Source organism: Necator americanus, chromosome IV, assembly GCF_031761385.1.
Source record: "Necator americanus strain Aroian chromosome IV, whole genome shotgun sequence".
NCBI classification, from domain to species: Eukaryota; Metazoa; Nematoda; class Chromadorea; order Rhabditida; family Ancylostomatidae; genus Necator; species Necator americanus.
This window is the reverse complement of record NC_087374.1, coordinates 30,669,741-30,692,678: the sequence shown is the minus strand read 5'-3', so window position 1 is coordinate 30,692,678 and position 22,938 is coordinate 30,669,741. Positions and strand designations below refer to the sequence as shown.

The following is a 22,938-nucleotide window of genomic DNA, read 5'->3' as shown; positions in this document are numbered from 1 at the left end:
GGTCGAACATCACGGATCTACTTTCATAACTAGCAGATTGTGATATTTGACCAACTCACAGAGTTTCCATAGAATCACAGAACCAACAGCAGAATGGAAGAACTGGCCCGAACCTTCGATATCTGAAGGCAGAGAGATGTCAACTCGAACTGTTAGGGAAGATGATAATAGTGCAGAGTTTCTGATAAGGGTAATATTCCCCTCAAGAGGAAAAAAACTCACTTTGCTGTCATAATATGTCGCATCGCTCGTTGTTCTAAAAGTGAAGAGGGTGCTTTAATTAAAATACCAGCGTAACCTCTAAGAATCCAAATTGATAGTGATGCAACTCTAAATACAATGTAAAAAAGAAATAAATATCACCTAAAGCATGTGTTTCAACATTCACGACTACTGAATAATGAAAATTTCACTCACTGGAGCACCTATTTTCCAGAAGCATGTTTTTTACGTCTTGTAGCTTTTACTTCGCCTTTACGATATTTCTGATCCATCTACACCTCATCCGGAACCCTTCAAATGTGAAATGTCAAGTGTTTGACTTCGATCACTGCTATCATTGCGCAGTACAGCTCACGGAATCGATAAAATCAATTTCTAAACAATCCTCCTTCATTCACGATGGCATCGTCATAATTCTCTCGCATACGAATGAATTCCATCTGAATAGAAACTTCAATTTGTGACAACGATATCTTTCTAAATTATAAATGACTTAGGAAGATTTCGTTGAGATTGCAAAATAATTCGAAATATATGCTGACACTACTTTTCTTTTTTATCCTGTATTTATCGGTATTATAGTCCCATATAATGACCAAAACGATAGAAACTTGAAGCGGTTGCGTAAGCAGCTACGCTCGAAACGATACTGTTAAAATAGCGTTTCGGATCCAGAGAGAACCATCGCTGGGTTCATACTGATTGTAGCGGTTAGTGGTGCCAACGAGGGTTCCCATTCCAGGCGCTACGCTCCACCGCGCCGCTTCGAGCGCAGCCGCTTACACAACTGTACCGAACTTTAGATCATTTTGACGCGACTATATCGTATTGTGTGGAAATGTGGAAATATCTAGAGGAAGGATTTGCCAACCAGATGATAACTGCTTCGCTCCTGCAAGTCATTGTATAGGCCAATACGAGTTCGAAAACCACAACGTTCACGAATTGCAGTGAAATGCATTGACACACTTACCTTAATCCTTTTAACTCATCTTTGAGCTGATAGCTCCATTAACGAAGATCTTTGGTGCACAATACGCCGAGATATTCCTTGCTTCTACTAAAGACATGAAAGACCTCTGATTGCTATACCTCAAAGGCGTTTCTAGAAAGAAAAAGAAGTGATAAGTAAGAATTGCGATAGAAAGGATGCGATATGAGGGGATACTTTTTCAAACCATGCTACGACTCTTTAGATAGCATGCATCATTCACGCAAAAACAGAACTCATATCAATAATTACAGAAATTTTCGCCAGTTTTCTCACGCTGACAAGTGAAGCTCCGTCACATTTTTTTTACGAAATGGAACTTTTTAAACATCAACCTAGCGGCATTCTGACCACTGTGAGCTCTCTCCTTTAAATTTTAATAATTTAATTTAAATTTAAATATCGTGATATGAGCTTGTCATTACGGATAGAGGAGCCAACTTTTAAAAATATTTTTCGTAAAAAAAACTACTTGCTAAGCAAATGGGAAACAGTTATCCTAGATTCTTCTCCCTCCCTTTCTCTCCGCTTACTCGCACTCCTCCTCCTCATAATCCGTGCGATGTTCGGCAGTGTTTATTTATGTATATTGTTGGGTAGGTCTGTTAAAGGCATCATCCCACGAATCTGAGGTGGTACGGATTTCAGGTGGAGTATTCGTTTACGGATCGTAGATTGTGGAGAGAAGGGTGAGTCCGTCCATTTCTTCCTAATTACCGTAAAAACGGCCCGGAACAAACGACTGCGAGCGTTCCGGGGCGCTATTTTCTACAACGAGTTCGATTGGAGCACGCCAGCCTTGTGCACGCGCCGCATCTTCCGGCCCATTTTTTACGGCAATTAGGAAGAAATGGACGGATCCACCTGGATCCATCCCAAAACAATAATTTACGACAAAACAATAACAAAATCACAAAACAAGGTTCAATCAGATGAGAGTTCCTAAAATAGTTTCCAAAAAAGGACCACTTTTCAACGTCGGACTACTGGAAAAAAAAAACCAACCAAGTTCCCCAGTACTCCTCAATTATTTATACTTGTTCATGATTACAAACGCAAAGGAAACACACCCGTACTTAAAGGCACATACCAAATCGGCGAATAGGTGGGTATCCGACGGGGTCCGTAGATTAACCCTGAAGCTCTTTTCTACGACCCCGTGAATACCCCCCGGATACTACCATCTTCCGTCCGAATTACGAATCCAGGGCAGGCGGCCAAATTGACAAATGGTTTTAAAAAAAAACTTCAAAGGGGGTTTTTTTTTTTTATGGAGAGGGAAGAGGGGGAAACCCCCCTTTTTTCTTAAATTTCGACCCCCTATAAGGAAAACCCACCAAAATCAGCACCACCCCGGATTTGTGGTATGCTGCGATATGATCAAAAATCTACTATTATCAATACGGTCATGACTTATGCATATGAGTTTAGCTATAACGTGCTTCAAATCAGAGTATACTAGAGGTGTGTCAAGAGCTTTTTCAAAGGCAGCTTATCAAAAAATTGACGAAGTCGAGGTTTATTTGGGACAATATCGGGTTCGGGCTGTAAATTACGAATATGAACATGGCCCCGCTCACTTTCACCCAAATGTGCTGAAAAATGGCGTGGGAAACGATCATAGTTCCTACGAGATACGTTAGAACGCCCTGCCTTTGTAACCCGCAGCGTCCTCTCGTCAAGCTGCCGAGAATCAATGAGATCTTCTCAGCAACCTGTTCAAGTAAAACCAAGGAATAAGGTGAGGAGAAGCTGAGCGTATGCAAAGGTGGCGCGTTCTAACGTATCTCGCAGGAACTAAGGCAGCTCCCATGCCGTTTTTAGAGACGATTGAGGGAAAATGAGCAGGGCTACGCTCGTACACGTAATCTAGAAGCTGAACTTTGCGTTGTCCTGCAGAAACTCCAACATCGTCAATTTTGTGATACGCTGCCTTTAAAGTTGTAATACAGTCGGAAGTTCTATAGAGTTGATGGTTATTGACTGATGGCTCCACCCATTTCCACATTTCCCCTTTCTTTTCCTCTTCATACTCCAATACCCATCGATCGAATTTTAGATAGGAAGTAAGCACAGGAGACTTTAGGAATTGTAGAAATTAGGAACCCCCGTTTTTTTCCGTGGCTACGGCACTTTTCCAAGCATCGTGAATATTTTTCATGAATTGAGACGACTGGGAACTCTTGTAGAACATTTACAGTACTCCATCGTACTGTTCAGTGAACAAAGCGTTAAGACTCTTAATAACTTTTGGGACATCTCAAGAAGAGAAGACGTCGACCTTCAATATTAAAGGCATCACCCCACGAATCTGAGGTGGTACGGATTTCAGGTGGAGTATTCGCATACGGGATCGTAGATTAAGGGAATAGGTGATTCCGTCCATTTCTTCCTAATTGCCGCGAAAACGGCCCGGAAGATACGGCTTCGAGCGTTCCGGCGCGCTATTTTCTACAACGACTTCGATTGGAGCGCGCCAGCCGTGTGCACACGCCGCATCTTTCGGGTCGTTTTTTACGGCAATTAGCAACAAATGGACGGAATCACCCACTTCTCCATAATCTACGATCCCGTGTACGAATGCTCCACCTGAAACCCGTACCACCTCAGATTCGTGGGGTGATGCCTTTAAATACATACTTATTCTCAAGAGAAGGTAATCACGTAATGAATTCAGCGAGAGAACGTTTCCCAGTTGAAAACAGTGTTTTCTGGACTGCCATTCTTTATTATGTACATCTTACAAAACAACTACTAAAATTAAGAAATACATTTAAACAATATATAATTAGAACATATCAGTTAATGTTGCTTCTGACCCGGGAATCACTGATTCGGGAGGGCTTTTTCTGCATAGTTTCGAAAACTTGTTCAATCGCTCGGTTCACCATTCGTAACTCTCCATCCTCAGTCATAGCGACGCCGGCATCCTGAATATCTCTTACTGAACGACGACTTCTTGTCGCCAATATTCTTCTGGAGATATTACATTGGTGAATAAGTTCATCCGCTTCTTTTTAAAGACGAATTAACGCTAAAGTAAAAAGCTTTATATATGCAGAAAGTAATGTTTTCGAAAAGCTTGGATTTATTACTTAAAAAGGCACATTGATCTTATGACGCTTTAAAAAATTAGAGAAAAGGTTGAAAAACGGCGAAACTACAAGTCAAAAAAAAACCGGACACCTCCGACACACTTCTTTATCACCAAAGTGCAGGCACTAATGCGTCTGTCAACAGGAAACCTATTCAAAGTCTAGGGAGAAGGGTTTATTATAGCCAGAACTGCTAAGAATTTTTATTCACAGCCCAGAGACAATAACTTTGAACTCAAAGAAGTTCCGAGATGCAGAGGCCCCGTAATTTTTGATGATGAATCTTAAAAACAACTCCTTGACAAGTGATAGCGGAATCTTCACAAACTTGACCGGTCTACTTGGATGTGTTATAATATTTTTTAGTAAAAAGTTGAAAAAAAAATCATTATTGAATTTACTAATGAGAATACATCGCACAAAAAGTGAAAGAACTTATTCTCCAATTACGTAATACAAGCATAAGGAAGAAAAAGTACGCAAAGAGCATCCCAAGAGCTGAGAAGAACTATTAGAAAAAAATAGCCTAGACGCCCTTAAAACAGTTCTGTTGAGAAATTTCCTGAATTTTCAAGTATTTCGCATAAAAACATTGACCATATGTGAAAAAGTGATAGGTCGGCCTCACCTTGAATCCTTGACCAAAACGACTCTCAGCACTTTGTAAATAGTCAACTGCCACGGCTTTCACAAGGGGTACAATATTCATACCAGTGCATAATTTGTCCAGTACTCTGAAAAGCTCAATTTAGCCCACTTATTTGTTATAAAAAAGTGCATCACATTTTTTATCTGGTTATTAACACTAGAAAAATCTAAGTAATGTTTTAGCTGAAAACGATAAATAGTCTAGACGCCAGCTGAAAGCTGTTTCAGCTGAAAACGATGCCGCATGCTTCAGTGGAAAGCAGTTGATATGCAATTATGACATGACATAAAATTAAAATCACAATTCATTTTATACCTAGACCTATAAACCAGCTGATGATACCTATTAAAGGTAAGATTCGTCTCATTTTTTTCAATTTAAAAGCGAATAAAAAAGTATCAGAAGCGGAAGAGTAACGAAGCGGTACATACTGGAAGCTTAGACGACCCAGAGCTTACCTGTTCCTTTTCCAGGTGATTTAAGGTGTTTTCAAATGTACACTATCACCGAAAGTTAATCAACTACTTATTTTCTGGAGTGACGCGTCACGACGTTCAGTCTGCGTTACTTATTTGCAATGTAACGTTGTATTTTTTTCTCACCACGGCTATACTGGAGTGTCGAGATAAATTCGGAAAGAAATTATGTCAATAAATGGCATCTGTGTTGAGAGCAAATCAAACGTTGTCAATCTGATTGTAAACCTCGTAACGACTTTTCCTTTTGCTAAGTGATTCATGCGTCGATCGAAGTTCAATTCGATTTTTCTCTTTTAATTCGTTGATTCGTCATTTCTTTTGCGATCATAGTGGATACAAAGAATGCGAAAATGTGTATCTTTACATTCGCTTCATATTAACGGCTCAACGCTGACTGTTGGCCATACGGCGGTTATCGTTCAAAGAATGAACTTGTTGCAACGTTCAAAGACTCAAGATAAGATTGTAAACTTTTATTTTAAAAAATCAAAACAGAATGAAACATTTACATCACGTGACACCACTGGGCAAAATTTCGACTAATGCGGACATTTTTCTGACGAGTTTTCAGTAAAAAGTGGGGGAGACCTCGTGTAGGATAATGCCTCAGCTATTTTTTATTCAAAGGGGATAAATATTTCTGACAAGGTTCTCGCTACGAGATGTTATGCATATGAACAGATATTTATTCACTGTTTGACAAGATCAGTGATAAAAGATCTGCGGGTGCAAAGAGTTTGACTCAGCTAAAACATCTACTTGAACGATTTTTTCTATTGTATGCAGCTGTCAGGCTTCCAACATATGTGGCATCTCCACACCTACGGTGGAGATGGGAAACCCACCTTCATGGATGTTCAAGATAGTTCCAGTCAAATTCAATGCAGCATAATCAACAACTATAGAGCTTCGAAAATCACGTATTCCACTTCTTTCTGGCATATGCATTTGAAATTATTTACTGCGCTGTTTCAACTAGCAAATATGGCAAGCAACAGCAACAGCCTGACACAAAATAGAGCGAGTTTGCAAATACATTGCACGTGATCAGCCATTGGCGTCTTTAGATACATACCGGTAACACATCAATGGGGCGGAAAGGACATTGAAGAACAAAGAAAAAATTATCACTCCTTCCAAACAAGCTTTGAATCGACAAAGAAGAAAGGAGAAGAGGGGAGCGGAGCAAGGGACGTATGTTAGCGGAATCTCAACTCTTAGTTAAAGATACAAATGGAAGAGTTACTGACGTATGTAATGCGAAACAAATGAGGACAGAGAATTTTTAAGCAACGCAAACCAGAACTATACACAGTCCAGCAGCGGTCGCATGCACATTTCCAGCAACGCGTTGGGATAAGCGTCTTCTGATGACAGCAAACAGTAAACAACGAATGACGATAGGATGTGTTATCATGCAGAAAATGTGTTATGGCACTTCAATAGAAATGTCATATGCTGGACTACGCATACTTAGTTTCTCTATTCGCAAAAATATTAGTGAAGAATTTGACAAGGAGGGAATGATGACTCGTACGCCTTCTGGATTCAAATACAGCGTAGTAGCACTGCATATTATGCATAGAAATAATTTGCTCTACATTCTTGTTTCCACATCGATCTATCTAATGGCGGATTTTATTCGGAGTAATGAAACACAACTGGTTCTTTCTCAAAAAATTTCTAAATGCTCTAATGATCCGTTCTACGAAACTGTGCAGTGATGTACTCACCGCTGCATCGCTCTTTCCGATCGCAGCAAAGCACAGCACCCGGTTCGAAGCCAAATCTCAATGTTGAATGTTGCCCAAAATTGTTCAGACACATCACGGGTGGCTTCTGCTAAGTGCACTTCATGATGAATCTAAAATGATTTAAAAAAAAACACTACTAAATGTTTGTAGCTCACAGAATGTGCCATAATGTACAATCATACGTTTGGTTTCTGTGAAACCTGCGGTACAGACGTACAGTGTCGACTTTACACATTTTGTTCTCGGTGGAGGCAAGAGCAAACCTCCACCGACGATCCAATACATAAGAAATGGTAATTATCAGGGCTGTCCGGTAAACATATTAGCACTAGCGTCTTTATATGCAATTGAAGTTTCTTTCTAGCAGATCAATTTTATGTGCAAGTCCAAGGAAGAAGTAGAAATAGAATTCACAGACAAGATTGAGACTACCTATTTTATAAGAAGCAAACAGTAATGATAGGATATTGACCTTTTGAAAATTTCCTTCTTGTTCCGCTTAACGTACCTCTTTTATCACACTTCGCACTGTGCGCTCATCAAAGGTTTCGTTCAACATAGAATGCAAGGACCGAGCAATGCAGAACGTGTCAACCCAGTCACATCGACAAACTGCTTCTACTTGTCGCACAATCTGCAAAAATTTTCATGAACACAAAGAAAAGAAAAAATCTAAATTCTGGTGATAAAGAATACCGGCGAATCAATAATCGCATTATACTGTTTTTTTACAAATGATGTCGAAATATTTGGGAATCATGGAGAAATGTAAATGTAGATGTGTTCCAGAGGAACAACAACTTTCTCTGAGAATTACAATGATATACTGACACTCGTAGTAACAAAATTTTTCACTTCTCAGAAATTCACTCATAAAAATTCTGTCGTCGCTGTTTCTTATGTCTGTTATTGGTGTTGAGTGTTCATGATAAAGTTAAACAATCATTTGTTGCTTATACACGCAGAAGTTCAGCTCACATCAAAAATAGCAAGAAGTAAATTCATTCAGGGATAGAATTTCTGCACATATCGTCATTACCATCATAGAATAACCTTCTCCATCACATACCGTACATCATTCTGAAACTCAATTACAGTAGTTATGTATGTTGTCATGTTCGCTTTTGTCGTCTTCTTCTCGTGCATAAGAAGTATCGAATCACCGAAAGCTACGTTTTATGATTCAGCCCTTACGTTTTTACATAGTTCTGGTCTTAAAATTCAATCCCATAACGATGTTGAAATGTTCCCTTGTACGAACATCTCCTTTATGAGTTTAATCCCAGTTATTCATCTTACTCCGGACACCGATGCTGCTGCCACTAAATATATGGCACAGTTATTTACTCGAATACTGAGTCCGAGAAAAAACTCCAGCACTGTATACAGATCGTAGAAGGAGAAATATACAGTGACATGACTTCATCTCTGGCTAAGACACTCATACCACGATCACAACAAAACCGACCTGCAATCCGAGATTTTTGGAGAACATTTAGCGTTCCGCCTATGTGTAGCCATAGGAGACTCTCCCTGTTCATTGTTGACGACTGAGTCCACATATTTCACGCATATTAAGCAACTCTCTGGCACACATAAAGAGAAGAGACCACTATGAAGCCAATGTTCAAGTCTGGGGTGCAATGAGACTGGTAGCAAAGGACTTTTAGTTCAACTTCAGTTAGTTCAAGCATATGCATTGTCTTAATGGACAGCTCTATCCGACATCTGTACACGGCTGACTAGCCATGACATTTCTAATTTCAACCAATGATGCTTCTAATTCCACTCTATTTTAAGAACTGCACATGCATAACTGTGCCAAGATGTGTGAGGTACGGTGTAAGGTCCAAAAATTGAAAAAATTACGATCATCTTAATAATACTTGAGAAGAATACGAGACAAATCCCTTCTTGTAATTGAAAACAGGTAGAGGTAGATTTTCTCATAATCTATCTGGTCCCCATACCAGCTCTCATAACTACTGGTGATATTTATGATGGCGTCCGATAAACTTCTTCCTTTGTTTCTTCTTCGTAATACGAATAAAGAAAGAAGAAAAAACTCTAGAAGTAGTACAAGCATAGGCATTTTCGGTTGTGAGCTCTATCCAACATGTGAACACGGCTGACTGGCCATGACATTTCTAATTTCCAGCAATGACGGTGATAATTCCACGCTATTCCAAGAAGTGCACATGTAAGTTTACCGCCACACTTGTATCACCAGCAGGTTTCAACAAACGAGATCCTGGGCAGCTTCTCTGCCGTCAGTTGCATCCAAACTTTTCTTGAAAACTTGACTATAATGAAAATTGCAAAAAGTATATGAAGAACTTGCCGCAGATATCACTACTGTCTGTACATCTTTCGTGAAGTTATCGGTAAGGCGGTTGTTAGCCAAAAGGATCATTTTCACAACATCATCGTTATTTGGCCCAGGCTCTATCAATTCGTCGTTGATTATTTTACATTCCGTGGAACGTGTTGTTACTAAGCAACGCAAGAGGACCATGGCCTAAACAAAACGTCTACACATTACTATATCGGGTAAAGCGAAAATAATTTAATTGATAGCACACTTCAAACCTCATCTCTCCTATGTTGCGCTACAACAGTACGTGTCTCCGGATATGCTCCAGAAATCCCAAGCATATATTTGTACATCTGTAAACGATGGACACTTGGAATCGTATGACGCCAAGCGTACGTGCGCAGCCGCACCACATCTATATCTGATGTCCCATTGATTACCTGAATGAAAGAAAAAGATGGATCAGAAGAGACTAGAAGAATACTTAGTCTTTTCAAAATCTGAACCAATTCTGAACCAAAATCGAACAAACCTCATTCAGCAAGTCGGCATCCAGCTCTCCCGTGCCGCTGTCACGAATGCACTTCGAAATCAAATTCTTTCGGAAGTTATCGGTCATTTACACATGCTCTTCTGTTTGAAAAAGCAATTTACAATTGTTTGATGGATTTAGAAAAAGCAAGGATGGATCAATCATTCTAAAGCATGCCACCCAACACTGAAGTGATTTGTTACGACAAACAATGTCTGTTCATTTCAGAACGGAAGTGTACGTGTTTGTTGCCGTCGCCTGCACTAGAAATCCCACTGCACTAGAAATTTTCTATTCCTACTAAAATTTTTAAGGTTTTTAGAATTAAATATAATAGAATTACGTATATAAAATAATCCAGTAATTAACTTTTGCATGTTTTCAGTAGACGTCCTTTTACCACTCTAAATAATGCTGATAAATGCTGCAAATGTCTATGACTAAGGAAATTTCTGTGTAGTACACTAAAAAAAATAAAATAAGAAAGGCAGGCTAAAACAACATAAGCAAATAAAATTGCTCGAAAACCAAGCAGGAAGTAACTTGTAATTTAAGTAATTTAGTATTAGTAATTTATCCAAGTAATTTAAACATCTACAATGATGAAGTTAAATTAGGAATTCCATGAAAATATTTCTAGAAATCGCTTATTTTCCGGCTCGGCCACAAACTTTACACGAAAACTGAATAGCCACTCGTTTTTTCAGTTTTCTAAAGTTGTCAGCAAATTAAAGGACGTTTGTGCAGAGAATTAAAGGATGAACCAGTAAGCATGATTAAGAGCACAATTAATCAATATTTTGTGAATGTAATATTACTAACTATAGCTATGATATTATATCTACAAAACTACTAGAAAAGTACACCTCTAAACTAAGCAATCCTACTCGTAGACTATTACACAGAAAAAAGGTTGAAAAACTAAGATAAATAAAAAGAAAATGAAAGCTCGGGAAGCCTGTCCTCATCTGTGGAGACGGTCTTGTGCACGCAACGCGTCACTGTAGTACAACACAACTCACGCCCATTGTGTAGTAGGGCCAAACCACATGAAGTACATACGCATAAGCGCCTGCGCTGGAAATTGCATGGACCATTGCTAGCACAAGTCACCACTGCCGGTTGGAGTGGTCCCACCTCGATTCAAACAGCTGTGTCCACCGCGTCGCTTCGAGCTCAGCAGCTGCCCAACTGCGCAATTTCGACCCGACTACATGTTGTTGTAAATGGTAAATAACAGTTGCATGATGTATGCTAGTTTATGCGTGCAGTTCCACGCTAGATCATTACAAAATAAATACTATTTTTCAAAAAATTGCACAACTCAGACTGCCCGCAAAGTCCAGAGCAGCGCGGGCGGCGTCGATAGAGCTTTCTGTCGATTTAAGGTTCTTGAGCGCGTTGTTGTGGACACGAATGATCCACAATTGTTCATCCACAAGTTCAAACGCATTAGTGAGGTTTTCTTTTCTTAATTATTATTGACTTAAACGTTGGAGCTTCTCTCTCCACTCTGAACAGTAAATAAATTTTCGGTCGCTAAAACTATACACGAGTAAGAGGAGATCAAGCGTGGAGATCATCACTGGGACTTATCGACAGTAATCCAGTCGATCGAATGTAGCAGGAATTCACGAACATTCTCTGGCACTGTTCAATGAGACTTACACTACTGTTGAGAAATAAAATAAAAATAAACTTAGAGACCCTTACTTTGTAAATCGTTGCGAAGAAAAACACACCCGAAAAAAAAGAGGGTCCTCTCTCTTGTAGTCTCCATAGACCTCTCACGCTTGCAAAAAAAAACATAACTTCATTTAAAGACATTACCCCACGAATCTGAGGTGGTGCAGATTTCAGGTGGAGTATTCGTATACGAGATGGGAGACTATAGAGAGGAGGGTGATTCGCCCCTTCTTCCTAATTACCGTAAAAAACGGCCCGGAAGATGCGGCGCCGCACAAGGCTGGCGCGCTCTAGTCGAACTTCCTGTAGAAAATAGTGCGCCAAAACGCCGGAAGCCGTCACCCCCCTCTCCGTAGTCTCCCATCCCGTATACGAATACTCCACCTGAAATCTGCACCACTTCAGATTCGTGGGGTGATGCCTTTAAGCATTAGTCATCAATCCTCTTCGATCAATTTCCATGTCCGATAATAGCTTACGCAGTCAGTGTTCGATTCAGGGCGGCCATAATGCTAATGACTGCGCCAAACTCCACTGACAATAAGTTTTTTTTTCAATGAGCTGACTCAGACAAATGTGTTTTTTTTTCGTGTGCGCCATTGGTGTATCTGAATAAATCAAAGAAATAGATGAATGACTTACACTAAGTTCCCTCAGTAAAGTTTTTTCATTTCTAATTTACAAACCCCAAATAGCACTTTAAACAAACCCAAAGCATCCACAGAAAACACGTTGATTTCTTCACAGCGGAAATTATCGGCAATAAACCCATGTTTTGTACTACACTACATGGATAAATTTTTAAACCAACTCTTTATTCATCACAATAATCTCATTACACACTGTATGACATTTCACTTGTATGAGGGGATGAAGCAAGCTGGTTCTTTGCGAGACGCTCGGTAGGTCAACCAGAGGAAAAATAAACCGACAACGAGAAGCCCACATACGACTGTTGAGCATGATACTGTTCTTACTAATATACAGATTCATCACATCACACAAGTAAACTAGAATGAAGGTTTAGGGCGCGCTCAGCAAGTCGGGTGGTGTTAACTGCCAATCCATCAGTTCGCTCTGATCAAAAAGCCGTATTAAAGGGAAGAAATAACCAACGATAGAACGAATGACTATAATGGAGAAAATCTAAATCTGGACCGGCACTATGTACACTGGTGAGAGATTGGTGCTTCGAAAACTGAACTGAACACAGCTATGAAGCGCGAAACGAAGGCGGCGGCAGCGATCACGAAGAGGAGCAAGGAGTACGGGGTGAATTGTGAGAAGTGAAGTGAACGCGCCGCATAAAATGCAGGGAGGGCCTACAAGATCATAGTAACCACACTCTGAAACTCTTCACACTCTTGTTGTTTTGTTCATTTTAACAATAACGACAATGCGGAGTACAAGAAGACCACCGGTAGAGACCATTACACACCTATAAAGGCAGACGTAGAAAGTGCAAGATGACAACGATGACGATGATGCAGGCCTCATCGCGTGCCTTCACGACCACAAAAAGTTCACCACTGACACCAAACATCCACAGATGTCTCTGTCGGAAGCATGTACCACTATGCATAGCTCAATAACGAGCAGGCAGCAACTCTGCTTGATGTATGGGAAGGGCATCCGGGAACGATGAAAATATACATACGAAACGTCTAAAGATTGATTAAAACAAGAAAAAACACACTTCGACTGAGAGAGCAATATCATATCTTTTTTTTATGAAAAACGTGGGCGTGCAACATGGATACACACCCTAGAAACCGTAATTTTGCGACATTTAAGAAAGGTAGAGGAGATGAGAACGTGCGGTGGAGGACGGGAGGGTGCGAGAGAAGAAGAATGGGAAATATGGGTTGAACAAAACTTTAGTTAAAGATCTTGTATTCCGGCAGTTGAACTCAGTTTGATCCACTAGCTGATGGCATCTCATCGTTGTTTCCCGTATCGTCACTTCCATCCTTCACTTCCATATCACCTTCATTTTCGCCGAAGTTCAGCCAAGACTAAAACAAACAAGAACTCAGAGACAAAAAAAAAACACAAAATAAATATCTACGTAGTGTTAAAATTTGCGTCTCCCGTTAGGAAATACTGAAAAAAAAACCACAAAAGAAGAACTTTTCCACTAGCAATATCAAGAGAAAGAAGACTGGCAAGTACTTTAGTAACTAATTGACTGTGAAGACTAGTAGTCAAAAAAAGGTAAAAATTAGAAACATTACTACTATTTTTAAGTATTAAAGTAAAGGAGAGATTGAAATGACTTCTTTATAAGGAATGAAGCTACACCTTCCGATAGAATCGTAATACAAACAGTAGTAATTCCAGTACAAACAAATAGGAACGACGGGTAAACAACTGCGTTACCTCACTACTTGCAAAAAAAAAATGACCTTTCCTATGCGGAATCACAGAGTCATCAAACGTTCAAAACATTTCCTCGAACAAAATCCGTCATTTAAAAACTTACCTGTTCGACGATTTGTTGGACGCGCTTCTCATACTCGCGACGGTTTTCTTGGTAGAGTTGAGCCGCGTGAGAATTCGCTGGAGAGTTTGGATTCGGCTCGTCCAATAAAGACTGGATCGACGTCAAAATCGCCGCCACGTCGTAGGTAGGTGACCAACGGTTCTAAATTGAAATATGAACGTAAGAAAAGTGCCTTTACCATAGTCTCATACAAAGTAAATTTTTGAAACCTGTAAGATATCCAGGCAAATAGAACCGTCCGCGTACACATTAGGGTGGAACATTTTCGAAATAAATTTCACCGTTGGTGGCTTGTTTGGGTACTCCTCCGTGAATTCAAGAGAAAGCTGAATCCTTATTTAAACCCAGCGAAAAGCGAAAATAATTGGATGGCAAGCGCAATTACGAGGACAAAAAAAGCTGTATTACCTTGAAGGTCCCGTCCTCGAACGGAGTGTCCTGTGGCCCAAAAATTATGGCTTCCCAGGCGAGGATGTTGTCCTCCGTTGGAGCACCAGAAACACCAGCAGGAGGATCCTCCTAAGTGGGAAAGAAAATAATCCAAACTGTGCTTGAAGACAATCTAGATCTCACACTTTGAACGACATGTCTACATAAGACAGTAGGACAAGCGTAAGAAGGAGAAAGTGCACTAAAAATCTCTCAAGAAATGCATATTCGTCTGTGAAAATACCCTGAGGGATTTTTTTTTGGAAGAGAATATAACATGATGTACATGTAACGTCGACTACAAAAGTGTTGCATGAGATGACAAACGGGACGTCTATGTTCAGTATATGCGATCTGCAAAATCGAAATATTCAAAATCGTTAGGATCTCGTTCACTACCAAAGAGAAACTTGACTAAATTTTCAAAATCACGCAAGACGGTCCATCATGATGAAAAAGCTTAGACACACATTTATAAGAAAAGTGCCAAAACTGCTGATAAATCTGCAACAGTCTTCAAAGTAGACACCCTCCCGAATACGCTCTTACTACAGTAGAAGCGACCAGCATTGAATCTGCACCAAAGTGATAGGTGGGGATTTCATTTAAGGAACAGAACACAGAAGTACAAGTGAAAAAAATGACAAGAAACAAGACGAAGTTCCAGTTCTCGCACACCAAAATGGAGACCCCTGTAAGAGACTAAATATTACGCAGACACCAAAGGTTATGCCGCAGCTAAATAGTATACTAAGAGGACCTTAAATGCGTTCATACTCATTTGCAAGAATAAGATTGTTCAAAAAACCTACCTGTAATTAGATTGCTTTGTTAAACAACAGATTGCTTGGAAATAGTTTCAGCGTATAAATGAAAAATATAATAAAAACCCTAACCTGGAGTTTCTTGAAATCACGCATGAGTCGTCGTCTGCTGGGCGTCGTCATTTTCTTATAGATTCACCTATGAAAGCACTGTGGCCTCCTATAATTAATAATAAATGAAGAAGCTTCTGGAAACATGTTCTAGACCCAGAAGTTGCCGTACTGCAGCACGAATAAATTGGATTATGCGGGTCAGAAAGAACCTATTCAGACAGGAAATGGGAAAAGAACAGAAAGAACACTGCGTAAATACGATAGCGTCCGAACGCATCGAAATCGAAGTACAAAAAACTTCAGGCAAAATTTCTTTAAATGTTACTTTCAGGAGCAACAACAATAACAACAACAACAATAGTAAGCAAAATGACTGTGTGGTACTGCAATAATCACATAAGATCTTACAAATATTGCGATCGGCAAGGATATGCACTGGCAAATCGTGTTATCAAGAAAATGTCTGATTTTCATTAGAGTTTTCGTACACAACCTCTATGCAACTGGGTGACACCATCTCAGTTTGATCTCTTCCCTCATCTACAATAATGCATTCTTCTAATCGTTGATCAGTCTTTAGTGTCGATCTCCGATCCGCCAACTCGTGCTGCTCGACCCACACTGTTTCATGGTCATTGAACGAACGGACATCTTGGCAATGGGAAAGAAAGTACTGAAAAAGGAACAGTGATATGAAGAATGGTTTGGATACAACAAAACAACACATAAGATTCAAATTCATATTCGCTTCACACACACACACAAACTGGAAAGCCTAAATATGAAATGACTCATCTTTTTTATAGATTACTTTGGCTTTCGCAAAACTGGACCTAAAATGTAGGTCAAACCTCTCACAAAAATCTATCTTTATTTATTAGAAACGATAAGAAAAAAAAACTGGATGCACTGATAAAAAAGAAGTAATAAATAGTTTCTAAGCTTACTTTCTTTTTCTAAGCTTTCTAAGCTTCTTAAGCAGATTTCGTTACGTTTACAAATACGTTGGTTTTGAGCGATACTGCACTCTTACGCACTGCCGTCATGTTACCCATCGAACCGTATCAAAACACATTTACACAGCTCCATTTACCAACGGTAAGTGGTTGCTCAAACTGGCTTTCTCGCTCACGTAGAAACGAAACTGAGTTTCAGTAAGGCAGAATACACGAACAAGTTAGAACAACAAACTCTTCTTGTTGCTGGAGAAAGAAAAAACTGACTAGATTCACGTCAAAGGTGCTTGATGAGGAACAAATCAGACAAACGAGAAAAAGAAATGTAAAAAAAAATGAAATGAATACATCAGCAGAAATGGGGGCTTAGAGGTGAGGTAGCTTTAAATCGAACGACCAGTAACCCGACGTCACGCTTCAATATTTCATAAAGTCAGCAGATGCTTGTTTCCGCTGCATTCGAAACCACAGAATAGTCGAAATTGTGCTTCATTTTCAATGTATAGACTGATCATTAAAAGTTATATGACTCAATTTTAAAGTCAAAAATTCCAGATTTTTGTTATGAAGGATCATTTAAATAGTGAGAAAGTGAGATTCAACGTTAAAATTAATCGAACCTGCTCAAATCGCTCCAGTATCGGTTCAGCACGGTCTAGTATAGAAGCTAGGCGGCAAAGATTTTCCGACTTTTTCATCAACGCCAAACGACGCAGATGGTCTGCGTGCGAAAGACGAACTCGCGACAACACATCGATCGTTGCTAAAAGAGTGCTTCGACAGAATGTGAAATCAATCAGAGGGAATCTTCGGCTCTTATTCAGGTAAACAAGAGTTCAAGTCATTCCAATTAAAACCTCAACACTTCCCAACAAAACACTCGAAAATAAAAACATACGCAGTTCTTTTGGCTTCAAGATCTGTCCAACAGATCGCAAACGAGCCGCTGATTTCAGCCTCTTCATATGAAGTGGTGCCACATTGTCGCCCAAGTGAACACGACCTTCTACATCTGCAGTTTCTGGATTTTCGGACCGGCGTTTCTTCGCAATAAGTGCATCCTAAATGTAGTTGCTAACCATGGAATGATTGTTTTCCTCACTAGAAAACTCACTCTATTTGCTCTTGCTGTGACTGGTTCAGACTTCCAGTGGTATGTCAGAACCGCCACATGTGTGTTCACCCGTGGCTCGTCAGACTTATCTCGAGCAATGTATATTTTCCGAACGAAGCTCGGCTCGTCATTACACTCATACCGTTTCGCAAGAATCTGAAAAATGCACAACTGCACATGTTCAAACGCTTAGAAGAGCAAGTAAAAACACTCGATGAGATCAATTCAACGATGAACATGAAGGGAAAGAAAGAAGGAAACTTAAACAAGAAGAAATGAAAGAAAATCCCATCCATGAAGTTCGTTCTGCAATTGACATGCGTATTATACTCCACATATAATTCCATCTCATAGGATTGCTATTGTCTTGACGTCGTTAAATTGAATGTCGTGGTTGTGACTGCACCTACTGACGTTTGAGATTCGAATTTGCAAGAAGATGAAGAAATCAGAGGTGGGTCTTTTAATGCCGACAACTTAAAAAAGTCTAAGTATTAGTGGTTCGCCTTTAAATCAACGTAATCAGGTGGATTGATATTTTCACTGTTATTCAAATTTTGCAAAGTAACCTTAAATCAGAATTCAAGAATGTTGAGATTCAGGTCAAAAATGTTAGTACTTCCCGCTCTCTCCTCCATTCTAACGAACACTTTTGACGATGAAGTAAACCCAACGATATCCCATGATTATTGTGAATGAATCACACGATTGCGATAATTATTATCCAGAGAACATTAGTGGACAAATCAAGACGACATCTGTTATGAGTTCGACGATGTATAGAACGTGGTTGCATCGGGTAGAAACACGCAATTCATGTGACTCAACCACAAAATCTTGGATAGGAATCGCATTTGTCGACGACATCCGAATTGAGAGAGGCAAGAAACGCATAAAAAGCTTTTCTCAGACTAGCTAAACAATGTCCTCGGAACGGGTTTGTGAGGAAAAAAACAGAACTTACATCGAGTTTGAGTAGGAAATGAAGGACATCGAAGCGAAGAGGACGGTCATCACATCAAGAGATCTGGGTCAGTGGAAGGAAAGCGGAATACCGCAAAACAACAAAATCCATACGACATTGTATAGGTGAATACTGGTTCCAAAACCTCATCGATTACGAATTGTAGTAAAACGCCTTGAGGCATCCCAAGAGCATTGATACGCCAGAGACTTTATCTTTTTTATTGGCCCTTAGGCGGAACAAAACTAAAATCAATACAAAAAGATGAGGCGATTCAAATTTAAAACATAAAGAAGGGTAAGACTTTCCTGAATTTCACAAAGAAGTTAAGGATGATATAAATGGATTTGTATTCGACTGTTTCTTAAAAGGTGGACGCCTCTCTTTTGTTTGTGGTATTGATTTACACTCGTGTTATGTTGAAGAAACTACGTATGAATGGATTAAACAAATAGTCCCTCATTTCGCTGAAGATTGCAAAGGAAGAAGATAGATATAAAGTGGATGTGATGAGCATGACATATTAAGAAAGGAGAAGAGGGGAAACACAGAGAAAAAAAAATCGGAGTTCATGCTGAATTCGTAAAGGTCTCCACGCTTTGCAAACGTGGTCCCACCAAGAAGAGAGGGATCCCTGACACTGTGTTGAAATCTTCTGAGAGTAATATTTGGTACATTTGAGGCCCATTGATCCCACAAAATTGCGAACCAGGAAGTAGAACCAGGAAGTGGAACTGGAAGGCATTATGGATGGAAGGGAGGTTCGCCAGCTTCAGATGGACAAGGTCCGTTGGGTCGACTGCTCTGTCGAGGGCGGTTAGTGGGAGGGAAAGTAGCTCTCATGCGCCTTAACTCGAAAGAGAAACGTCATCGAACTGTGCGTATCCAGGGGGTTGTGTCATGGACGAAGGGGAGGCTGCTGGAGGCAGACAGACACAAACAATCAGCTGCGAGCGGCGATCGATAGCCGCGCCGACGTCTCCACGAGCCGTCGGCGGCGGCGGCCCACTCGATGTGGAAACGAGGACGACTCGCCTGATATCAGAGATAAGCGATAACTTCATCCACTGAAATGCAGCTCGCATCTGAAAATCCGGTTTTTCCGAGCGTTGAGAAATTGCTGTGCCATTACAGCTCACGTGATTGTACTGTCTGGGAGACTCCAAAGATGAAAAGTGAGAATGATGTCATTTGGTCGTCAGCCTCATTAGACCGTACGGAGAGTCGCGGTGCGTTGAAAACAAGGAAGTTATCTGCATTATGGAACGTACAGCATGGTCGAATCATCCGATTTCGTTGTGGTGAACCTGAAAGCTTTCATCTACATCTTTTCGGGCATCCATCAACTATTTTCGATCTTGTTCTCTCTTCACAGCATCGATACAAATACTCAAATATTTCTAAAGATATTATTTATCAAGGGCGAATAAGTGACTCGACACGATACTACTACAGCTCATAGGAAATTATTCCATAACAAAAAAAAAGTCCCAAAGCTCTGCATATGAAATCAAGACATCAGAAAACGGCGAAGGTGGCGCTTGATTGCTAGAACCTATGGCTAAACCTCATTTGCAAAGTTTGGCCGGGTTGAAGTTTAACAATGCTGCATCACTTGAGCGCTCGATAGTGACAAGAGCACGTCGGTTTTGTAAGATTCTCTTTCTTACTGACTGACGCAATCGCGCGAAGAAGTGACGATGGCAGCAGTTGTTAGCAGATGCAGCCACACCTCGATTCGCAAGAAACTATCAGATTACCTCAAAGCGATCCTTTTTTTTCCAAAGAAATACTTATTTGAATGGGAATGTGTACAATAAAAAGGAAGACGGAAAAATACTGACGGTTTATTTGCTCTGTCATTAAAATACTTTTATCTCTTGTAAAAGGACATTTTATTGGCACTTAGAAGTTTTGTACACCTCTACCGAAGACAATAAATGACTCATATCAGTGAATAAAACAATTAGAATTAAATTGTTCATTACTTTGTCAAAGACACTGGCATTGGTATTTATGAAAGAAGAATCGTAACTCTACATGATCCTAAAATCCATAAGAAATCATCACAAAAGATGTTGAAGTTCTGAACGTCGAACGAAAAAAGGCAGAGAAATAACTGCAGTTAACTGCTGAGCAGTACGCAAATACTTTAGATAATCGGGAACTCGCTTCTCAGAAAAAAAAGCAGGAATGTTCTAGAAATCGATGTGCAGCGGAGCGAGTGGAAATGTCAAGCGTGGGATAATGGGTGGATGTCTTATATGTGAGAAGAAATATTAAAAACATATCTTTCGATCACTTTACGAATGTTCAGCTTTTATTTGGGAAGAGAATTTCTGTGATGAACAGACAAGGAAAAAATCAGCGTCAAGAGAGAAGAGAAGTGCCGTACCTGCTTCTCTGACAATATCGAGCCTACTGTAGTCGAGCATTGTTACACTTTATGAATGCCATTTCTGCATTCTATTAGTTCTGATATTCCAGAAAAAGAACTGACTTTCACAACATTATAGTTTTCAAGAAAGAAATGCAATAAAAAGCAACTAAGAAGCAGAAAGACATATATTATAGAAATTAAACAAAAATACTGGCATCTATGTTATACATAGTTTGGTATAGAAATTCTCGTTATGCACTATACATTTTTGTATTTTATTTGTTTTATATAATTTGTATTTGTATTTTAATATTTTTCCTTTCGTTCAATCTTATTCTTTCAGACCGAAATGGACTGAGATGGAAGGACAAATGGCGAAAACGGTGCATTTTCGATACTTTCTTCTTCTACTATTTATTCGAGATGATGTATGGAAGCATCGGATAAACCATTAGAAAAATTTAGATAAGGACCAAAAAAAAGAGAAAAGAATACAAACAATAGGGAAGAAAGGCACAATGAAAACAATGTGCCGCATCGAAAAACCTATTGAATGATGGGAGGAACAACAACAAAGACTATACCATTAGGTAACTTGCTATAATACCTTTTGTTTAGAAAAAAAAAAGAATATTTCCTCAAACCCACAACAGTTGCGATGGTGATCTGCCTTTAAGACCAACATTCCGTTCTCGAACCGAAGAGAAAAACGGTGGGAGGTAACTCGAGAAACTCATTTTCCTCCCAGCACAACAGCACAAATCTCATTTTTAATGACCTTATCGTATCGATTAAATGCAAAAATCAAATGATATCAAAAACATTATTTTTTGTTCACTTGACACTTCATGATCTAAAAAAGCAAGAATCAACACGATTTTGAAAAACTAAAATGTCATCATTTTGTAAAGCGAGAAATTCTCTGTGACATATGATATCTAGACAATTTTACTTTTGAGTTCATCTTTCAGCTTGAAAAAGAAATAGCTATAAATTATTCGCCAAACTAAGTACATACATATATACATATATACATATATACATATATATATATATATATATATATATATATATATATATATATATATATATATCCAGAAAAACCTCCACGGATGGATATGCCCCTAATATTTTCATTTTCTGAAGCCACTTTTTATGTGAACAACTAAGAAATTGTGATTACTGTTCTCTGAAAAACGAAGAAAACCACAGTATGACAGGTCACATTCCCAAATCCCCTCAAGTTTCTTAAAATGCAGCTAGATCACTGCTTATGACATGATTCGAATAAGAAGCACTAATCTCAAAGTATTCCCAGCTACTTGCGATCCATAAAAAAAATCCAGTATGCGAACGAGTGAGATGTATGAGTGTGACGTTCTCAAAAAAAAAAAGAGGGAAAAACTGCACTTCTGGCTAGAGAGTCGGCAACTAACTCCAGCTATTCAAATCGATTCAGCGCAACTGCAGCTGTGGCAATGAGAAAATTTTAAGCGAAAGAGCGCCAATAATAGAACTGAACTTAACGTAAACATATGTCACACCTAAAAAAAAATTGTTGCAACGAAGAAATAGAAGCGAATCGAACTGTCTCGCTCTCAGAAAAGTAAAGCAAGCGACTGATAGAAAGACTGGAAACGAAATGACTCACATGAACGATTCCATGGCGTATTATACCTCAGCACAATTTGATGAGTCATCGTGCCCAACGTAGTTACGTAACAAATTGTAACAAATCGCAGTAATGTCGATAACAAAAGCAATCTGCATCGATGAAAGACTCAGAAAAAAATAAGAGAAGATAAAGAGAAATCTTGGTATAACAAGATATTTCAAAGCTACGAACAGTGTTATTAAAAAAAAGTTTTGATGTTTATAGATAGGGAATCGTTGTAATGACCAAAATAGGCCGTTAATCTCATTCCCTTATAAATATCACAGTAAACAAATTGGATTCAATTTTTCTGGTGTTGTTTAAGTGGTCTCACTTAA

The 22,938-nt window shown here is 39.3% G+C and overlaps 4 protein-coding genes across 5 annotated transcripts in view; all 4 read right to left on the bottom strand.

The window, feature by feature from the left end:
* Positions 1–55: 55 nt before the first annotated feature.
* On the bottom strand, positions 56–10,123 carry RB195_003291 (uncharacterized protein; the record flags this gene model as incomplete). Of its 2 annotated transcripts, XM_064200881.1 has the most annotated exons (12): positions 56–122; positions 223–330; positions 418–425; positions 1,042–1,114; positions 1,196–1,221; positions 4,033–4,143; positions 4,937–5,042; positions 7,170–7,300; positions 7,699–7,824; positions 9,532–9,708; positions 9,780–9,944; positions 10,037–10,123. In XM_064200881.1, the coding sequence occupies 12 exons, from the start codon at positions 10,121–10,123 to the stop codon at positions 56–58; spliced, it is 1,185 nt and encodes a 394-aa protein (XP_064056761.1). The 2 variants fall into 2 exon arrangements, with proteins under 2 accessions (XP_064056761.1, XP_064056762.1); XM_064200880.1 differs by lacking the exons at positions 56–122; positions 223–330; positions 418–425; positions 1,042–1,114; positions 1,196–1,221 and having other exon boundaries at positions 4,012–4,143.
* Positions 10,124–11,054: 931 nt separating this feature from the next.
* Positions 11,055–13,354, bottom strand: RB195_003290 (uncharacterized protein; the record flags this gene model as incomplete). The annotated part of the gene is made up of 4 exons (XM_064200879.1): positions 11,055–11,113; positions 11,174–11,246; positions 13,085–13,160; positions 13,257–13,354. 4 exons carry the CDS (start codon positions 13,352–13,354, stop codon positions 11,055–11,057), a joined length of 306 nt encoding a protein of 101 aa, XP_064056760.1.
* A 278-nt stretch (positions 13,355–13,632) lies between these two features.
* RB195_003289 (uncharacterized protein) lies at positions 13,633–15,601 on the bottom strand (the record flags this gene model as incomplete). Its single annotated transcript, XM_013443403.2, has 5 exons — positions 13,633–13,737; positions 14,205–14,366; positions 14,435–14,551; positions 14,634–14,744; positions 15,551–15,601. 5 exons carry the CDS (start codon positions 15,599–15,601, stop codon positions 13,633–13,635), a joined length of 546 nt encoding a protein of 181 aa, XP_013298857.1.
* A 382-nt stretch (positions 15,602–15,983) lies between these two features.
* Positions 15,984–22,938, bottom strand: part of RB195_003288 (uncharacterized protein) — a gene marked incomplete at both ends in the record, with an annotated part of 32,417 nt that continues 25,462 nt past the window's right edge. The window contains 4 exons of the mRNA XM_064200878.1: positions 15,984–16,205; positions 17,109–17,251; positions 17,387–17,549; positions 17,603–17,758. Of these exons, the coding sequence (XP_064056759.1) occupies positions 15,984–16,205; positions 17,109–17,251; positions 17,387–17,549; positions 17,603–17,758 (684 nt within the window). The remainder of the gene's footprint in view (positions 16,206–17,108; positions 17,252–17,386; positions 17,550–17,602; positions 17,759–22,938) is intronic.